The 8,065-nt window shown below is 38.8% G+C and overlaps 1 protein-coding gene across 2 annotated transcripts in view; it reads right to left on the bottom strand.

The window, feature by feature from the left end:
• Window positions 1-401: 401 nt before the first annotated feature.
• Window positions 402-8,065, bottom strand: part of LOC121306259 (hyaluronan and proteoglycan link protein 1-like) — a 28,375-nt gene continuing 20,711 nt past the window's right edge. For both annotated transcript variants that reach the window (XM_041238005.1, XM_041238010.1), the window contains exons 4-5: window positions 5,758-6,060; window positions 402-4,854 (exon numbers count right to left, since the gene is read on the bottom strand). In XM_041238005.1, the coding sequence (XP_041093939.1) occupies window positions 4,565-4,854; window positions 5,758-6,060 (593 nt within the window). In that variant the 3' untranslated portion in view covers window positions 402-4,564. The remainder of the gene's footprint in view (window positions 4,855-5,757; window positions 6,061-8,065) is intronic.

The following is an 8,065-nucleotide window of genomic DNA, read 5'->3' as shown; positions in this document are numbered from 1 at the left end:
ACGAACGCTACACAAAACAAGCACTGTGCTGGTGCTTCCAGCACTCACAGCAATTGATATTTCTAATTACGCTTCTCCTCTCTCTCTCTCTCCCCCGTTCTCCACTTCCGAACACACAACACCGAGTGAATGAAAATATGCAGCTTTTATGCAGCTGTACCGAGACTCGATTGCTAATCAATCATTCAATTGGAGTCGCGGTACAACTGCACGTAAATTAATAATGTGCAATTCCCCATGCTCACATATTATTACATTTTACTTGCACGTGAAGTGCTGTGCAATCCTTGTGCCTAAATACAAATATACATTTTAAACACTTGTGTTACACAGACCTGTTTATATCCTGTGTACCAATGACTATACACCAACATTAACACACAACACAAAATACACACAGGGGCAGGCACTTTGCTACAAATGTAATAATGCATTTTAAAGGCATTGCAAAGCCTAGAAAAGCATATTAAAAACAAGGCAAAATATGCTAAACGCGTAAGCAGTTATTTGTGAGTAAAGATACAAACAACTCAAAGGTTAGTCCCTCTTCTTCTCTCACATTGATTATTTAGCAAAATGGCCATTGGGTGTCTTCTTTGTATATAGCATAGTGTATAAAAATAACTTGTGAATGCATTGTTAATACATTGCAATTACCATTGTTGAACAATTCAGTCCAAACAGGACACATTGTTTTCTGCAGGTTTTGAGAATTAAGGCAAAGCAAGAAATCCCAGCTGGTAACAGATAGCATGCATGTGAGTCAACTTCACAGTTGAAATCAGACATTGATTTTATACAAAGACTACAGTAAATAGACCTGTACCTACAATAGTTCATCAGGAGGATTACTACACTGGGGACTGAAAACATCCTGAAGTCAGCAAATACAAGCTAGCTTCCCTTGAGTCAGAGTGATGCAGCAAACCTAGGCTCCGGTTAAACACAGTCAGCAAGCAATGTTGTATGAGTTATCAGGATCCCAGGAGCTGATTAATATTAATAAGTAGCTCAGTTGTGCACTTGGCTATAGAGGCGGTGTATTCCCGTAAGGAAATGTTGTGTTTGTGTGTTTTTAGTATTGCTCTACAAACCAATTTACGATGAGCTGATTTCAGCAGGTGGTGCTGCTGAAGAATTTACAATAAAAAAAAATAATAATAATAATATTCTTTTTTGGGGCATTTTCAATAATTGTGCTTTAATTTTAAAACACAAAAAAGGCGAAGTAGCGCTAAAGCTGCTAAATCTAATCTGAAAGAAGTGATTTGCGCTATTCATATTAGATGTGAAGGTCCATCTACCTATCAATGGAGACTTAATGTACCTTGAGGCATCCTATACTGAATACAGCAGCTTAACACATTGATCAATTGATTGACTGGGTGAACGCTCCAGCAGGATTCAAGGTCAACTCTGCCAGTCCCACCTATCTCATGTCTACTGTATGTAAATGTAGAACACAGCTGAATAGCCACATCGTCACATGAGGAATTCTGTTAAGATCTGGCACTCTGGATTCTCCCGACAAACACTCACGCAAATTTGGTGCAAAGACAGATTATAATAATAGATTCTAAACCAGGACCACGCAGAACAATTGCAAACAACATAATCTAATTATTAAAAATAAATGAACTGTTTTGCTCATATCTGAAGCTCTTGTAGAACATAAAAATCAATCCCACTGTCTTTTAAAAACCCTTTGCAAATTACGTACGCATAGTCACATGCAGATCTGCCAAGTTAGTAATGATTTGTTGATAGATTCTACAAAGCAACAGCCTGACTCTTTTTTTTTTTTTTTTTTAATGCTAGCTTGTATCGTGTTTAATCATCATCAGCAAACATAAAAGGAAAGAAAATTAAGCAATGCATCCTTTAGCTGCCTTTGAAGTTTACATAACATTAAAAAGGAAAACATTCCAGTAAATACAGCCCAACGACAGTAATTCATACAAATATTTCGTAGCACAGTCAGGAAAAAGTACAACATTTAGATACAGCTTTGCCTTTTCAAGGTTTTTATTTTCTTTTTGGATTAGGTTCAAAAAGTATTTTACATATAGATACAAACAATACTGTTTTTTTATTTCATAGATTAATGCTTTTGTATATGTACATAACAAAATAGGAAAACTAATCTTACTGTTGATGTTTGGAGTGTCGTTGTCGCGTTCAAAAAACAGCATTTACTGTTAGACTGTAGTAGGACCACTCTGCCTATTACCCAATTCACCATTCTGTACACTGCCTTTAAAGGTGGTGACTGGCTACCAGAATGAAATGAGCTTGCTACTGTACAGTACATAAACCCCTAATGGTAAAAATGCATGATATTGCCAGCAATGTCATTTGGCTAATAAGGCTCCAGCTTTGGCTAATATCATTTCCTATAGAGTTTAGTGGCTACTGTGAAAAAGTCTGAAGAGCACCCTTGTTTTAGTCTACTGATCTGTGGCATTCACAGTATTATGATGCAAACAAAACATTAAACATTGTAGCTACATATTTTATAAGATTATAACATGTTCAAGGCTAATTAAAATCAAGCTGCTAATTTTACAGTCTCTCTGTCCAGCAGTTTGTGTTGGTTACTGCCCTGAGTTGGTGCTAAATGCTGCATAGCAAATGGTTTCTCTTAAATACCTTAGGAAAGCGACTCAAAGGGGAAATGTGGTACTTTCCAGGCAGCTTTAGGTTTTCTGGCAATAATGTGTGAATTTGTTTTTTTAATTATTTTGCCCTTAACGGTTACAGGCAAAACAAATGTGTTTTGAAGTGATTGTAGTGAACATGTACTTTCATTTTAGAACACACTATCTGCTACTACACTAGGTTACTGAAATCCCTGTTGGCAGGCCTTGCTACTTGCTTAGTCTCCCTGGAGATTGAAATTGTCCCCACACCTTCAGGGCCTTCTTTAACCAACCAGCTGCTTTCCCTAATGGCTGATTGCAGCCTGTAAGATGCTTTGACCCCAAAGACAATATTAAGGGAAATGCACTAGGAAGTAAAACAGTAACAGATATCCTGAATGGCAAGGCAAGCAATCTTTCTTTAACCTAGTGTAGTGCCAGATGTCATAGAAAGACACACGATTGCCATGCCATGTGTTTCTTTCAAAACTGTACATCTGAGAGCTATATAGTATGCGAAAGTGCATGGCAGGTAAGATTTATGAAGGTATTTCATTAGGTACAACCACCTGTAACTCCTAAATGGACAATGCATCATTTTGATATTGCTGCTATAAGATATGCTGTCAGAAGGTGCTTGTGTACCTTTGTCTAAAGCAACAGCTACCGGTACCATAATGAGCAAGCAGCATGCATTCATGCCACAAGCAGCAGGCCCTTCGACAGCTGTTGGTGCTTGACACTGTGATAAGAAATCAACTTTGGGTCATAACTTTCCCTCCCATAGTGAAATAGTAAAATGTTCCTGATACAGATGGTCAGAACACTGGGGCACTGTGCGTCAATGCTGGCATTAAGCCATCCCTCCCTTTTTGCCTCTTACTAAAACAGCTGCTTGTTGGCGCTATGGCTGCAATGCACCACGCCCACAGAGTTTGTATTTACTTTAGCTCAAACAGGTTTAAAAAAATGTGTAGCACCACAAGGAACGAGAGAACCCAAACAATGGATTTAGTTTTTGTTTTTCATTTTAACTGCATCATTATTGTAAAGCAATGGGTCATTCCTGAATAATAATGTATTCCTGTTCTAACTGTTAGAAAGCTGTGCTGAGTTAGTCAATTATACTCCCGAGATATATGCCACAGCTGGAATATTTTAGAGAGAATCCCGGATTTCATCAAACTTTATCCTGCGATTACCCAGAAAAAAGAGTTGGTTGATGCAATCCAGATGGATTCTATTAAGCATAAAGAAGCAATCTTAGCACTCACCATGGAACACCCATCAAAAGGATCAAGGAACTTTAAACTGTTTCTGTGCTTAAATGATCTTAATAAGAATTTTAAAAGTATCTAGAAATGTAAAGAAGTATATAAACGCTCGCTTAGTTTTATGCATAAAGTCAGCTTTTGTTTCTGATATAACTTTTCTTTGTTTAGCAGGCAAGTAAGATAATTGGGATGAGTTGATGTTGTCCATAAGGGTACTTATCTAGAATATGATGTATCTCCATGCAGTGAACAGCAAAAGTTTTTTTTAAAAAATACCCAGAAAAAAAAAAAAAACAGTTCCCCTTCAAGAAGCTTTACTATTGTTTATATCAATCCTAACAATTTTTCAGGCTTTAGCATGCTCAGGTCATTCATGGAAGTATATTTCTTTTGGGATGATGTAGCTCAATCATTTTGTCTTTTTCTTTTTTTATTCAGTTCTGCTATAATGCAAATGTTTGTATAGGCTATAGAGCTACAGATACAATTATATCTAAGCATGTAATTCAGATTACAAAAAAAAAAAATGTTTTGTAAATTTATGAAAATGCTTTTGTAAAAAAAGGTTATCACAGTTTTGGTAACTTTATGAGTTCATACTACTGAGAATAATTCCCTCACGTGATTGTAAATGAATGGATGGCTGTGCTCTCAGTTGTAGGTTCTGAAGCAGTAGACGCCATACAGCTTGTGTTTCTTGTCTGGGAACCCCACAAAGCGAACCGCCGCCTCGTCTGGACTGCAGCGTCGCCTGGGCCTGGAGATCGGGTAGCGGACACTGCCGTCAGCCAGCCAGCCTCCGTCACAGCGGTCGTATCCCATTAGCTTCCAAGCAGCGAACATCTGGCCCACTTTAGCGATCTGAGACCCGTCCTTCAGGCAAGCCTGGACTGCCTCATCGTAGGTCAGCTTGGTTGGGTGTATCAGGTAGTAAAAACGTCCTGCAAAATGACAGTAAATAACTGAAATGAAATAAAAGTCCTCTCCTAGAGTGATCCGAATTGAAAGACCAATTTATTGTTCAATGTGCTCTAAGAGTGACCAGAAATATCATTCATACTTTTAAACACTCTATCAAGTACTAAAACAACTTTAGAGAAGCATTTCATCAATGAGTGTATTGCTGCATTTACACTTGTGTCCAGGAATCTTTGAAAGGATTCCGAATCACTCTGTTCTGGAAGGGTGTGTTTACACTGGTATGACACAGCAGTGCGTACTTCTCTCAGATGAAAAGAATGAGCATGAGAGTAAGTGAAGTATTCTGGCCAGGGCAGCAGGAAGGTCTGTGGCATGACCATGTGCTTTTCCCCCTAAGATCACAGCCACCAAAGGGTGTCTCCAACCAACAGATGTAAGATGGGAATATGTTATAACAATCCTAAACATTTTAAAGAAAAATGATTGAGTTACTTATTATTGGCAGTATGGTAATCAGAACAGTGATTGGGCAGGGCAACACAAAACTTACTAAATGCAGAGTTATCTACAGTATGCTGTAGAAACTGCAGACCAGGTATCAGTGATCCACGTTTATGTTCAGATGATGCAGGACAGATGCAAATTATTTAATTACTACAGTGGCTACAAGATTGCACGGAGGTTTTCTACAGCATGACAGCTTACAGGAAATGAAAAATGAACACTGCAATCTGCAAATGCGTTTGGTCTGCAAAAAAGTTTGAAGATCCCATCGGATATTCTATTGGTCACATACAGTATTAAAGCTGGGTGATCTGTGGCATCGAGATCTGATACTGTTTCTGGATTACAGCTGTGCAGCTGGCTACAATTGTTAAAATTGACTTGGTTGATAGCTTGAAATCTGGTACAATGCTGCTTACCTTTGTAGTTGGAAGTGAAGCAGAAGACATCATATCTGCCCTTCTCTTTATCACGAAGGCCGTAGTTTCTCACACCAGGGACAGTATCCTTGCCTCCACAGGGTTCTCTGGGTTTGGTAATGGGATATTGCACCGACCCGTCACTCAGCCAGCCCGCGTTACACCAGTCTAGACCTCCTCTCCACGCATCATACAGCTGCTCGAAGGAAGCAATTACTGCATCCTCGTTCTGGCAGGTCTGCTGAGCCTCTTGGAAGTTCAGGTTGTAGCGCCCCATTCGAGGAAAGTAGGGGAACACAACGCCTGTGTGAGTAAAAACAAGCCAGCAAGTAGCCACTGCTCATTTGGAATTCGTATTGCCTTTCAATGGCTCAAGGTGATTTGCATTTGACTAGCAGTAAAAAATAAACAAAAAACTATGACAGTGGGAGAAAACTCTGTCAGACAACTTGATCTTCAGCACGTTATTGCACATTTAAAGGGTTTCCTAATTTATAACGTGCTGCAAGTTTTTAGAACTGAAGCAGGTTAAACTGTTCCAGACCACCCTTTAGTGTTTATAAAACATGCATTGCTTCACCATTGCTGAATCCTGTGTTGTACGTATTGCTGAGGTACATTTTTTAACATAATGACATTGTTTTGATTTTTTTTCACACATCCTGGGTCATAAATCAGCTGGAGAATGAAACTGAACATGTTTCACACATTATTCTAGGCTGTGTCTATTAGGAGGGGCTGCCTTCTGTATGTCACTGAATCTTGTGTTTGCATCCAAATAAATTCTCCCTCCTGCAGCAACACAGCACGGATTGAAAAGCAATAATGGGAACAGAAAAACAGTAGTTTGCAGAAATATTCACCCCCCTGCAAAGTTTTCACATTTTGATGGCACCTGAACACACTTTCAAATTAGACTTAACATGTAGAATCTACACAAACGTAGACAAAAGTCAGGGAAAAGTGGTAGAGAGGCACAGAGCAGGAGAAGGGTACAAGAAAATGTCAAAGGAGCTGATTATGCCTCTCAGCACAGTGAAGTCCATAAGAAGTGGAAGATGCATCTTACCACCCAGACACTACCAGATCAGGTCGCCCTTCCAAACTGAACAGCCAGGCAAGCAGGAAACTGGTTCAGAATGTCACTCTGAAGCCAACAGTGACCTTGAGAGATCTGTAAAGTTCTGTGTCTGGGATGGGAGTCAGTGTTCACACATTAACAATAATCCGGTCCCTACACAAAGCTGGCCTGTATGGACGGGTAGCAAGAAAGAAGCCATTACTCAAAAAGCCTCATCTTAAAGCACATTTGGAGTTTGCAAAAAAGCATGTAGATGATACCTTAGACATGTGGAAAAAAGGTTTTGTGGTCAGACTAGACACAAATTTAACTTTTAGGTCTAAATTCCAAGTGTTACATCTGCCACAAGTCCAACATTGCACATCACCCAATCAACACCATCCCCTGTCAAGCATGGTGGTGGCAGAATCATGTTATGGGGATGCTTCTCTTCAGCAGGGACTGGGAAGCTTGAGGGGATAAAAGGGAGAATGGATGGTGCAAAGCACTGGTGAATCCTTGAAGAAAACCTGTTTGAGTCAGCCAATACTCTGAAACTGGGGTGGAAATTCACATTTCAGCAGGACAATGACCTGAACACAAAGCCAAAGCCACACTGGAGTAGTTGAACAAGAAGAGAATTAATGCTCTTGAGTGATCCAGTCAAAGTTCTGACTTGAATCCAACTGAAAATTTATGGCAAGAATTGCAGTCCAAACCGATCAGAACTGGAGCAATATTCCTCAGAATAATGGACAAAAATTTCACCATCCTACTGTGCAAAGCTGGTAGAGACCTATCCAAAAAAATGATAGCAGTAATTGTTGCAAAACGTGTTTCTACCAAGTACTGACTTAAGGGGCTGAATACTTATGCAAACAGTAAATTTCATTTTGTACATTTTCTTTGCAAGTTTTGCTGACGTTTAATTTCCTCTTCATATAACAGTGTTCAGTTTAACCAATGCAGCTTTGAATAAAAAGGTTTGTTTGAAAAACTGCATAAATTATTTGTATTTCAACAAAATGTGTATATATGATACATCAATGTATATCAGACTTCATTTTATACATATTTGGGTATAAGTCTGAATCAAGTCAATGTTAAGTTTTACCGGAAACTATCAACACTTACCAAGTAAGGTGGTAAATGTCCAGTATTATATATCTTTTTTGACATTTAGCGGTTAATTTTATGACTTACCGAAGCTTATTAGCAAATGTTCGTAATTATGAAGAAATATTGCTT

The sequence above is a fragment of the Polyodon spathula genome, chromosome 2 (genome assembly GCF_017654505.1).
Source record: "Polyodon spathula isolate WHYD16114869_AA chromosome 2, ASM1765450v1, whole genome shotgun sequence".
In the NCBI taxonomy this organism is placed as follows: domain Eukaryota; kingdom Metazoa; phylum Chordata; class Actinopteri; order Acipenseriformes; family Polyodontidae; genus Polyodon; species Polyodon spathula.
This window is presented reverse-complemented; position numbering and strand designations above follow the sequence as displayed.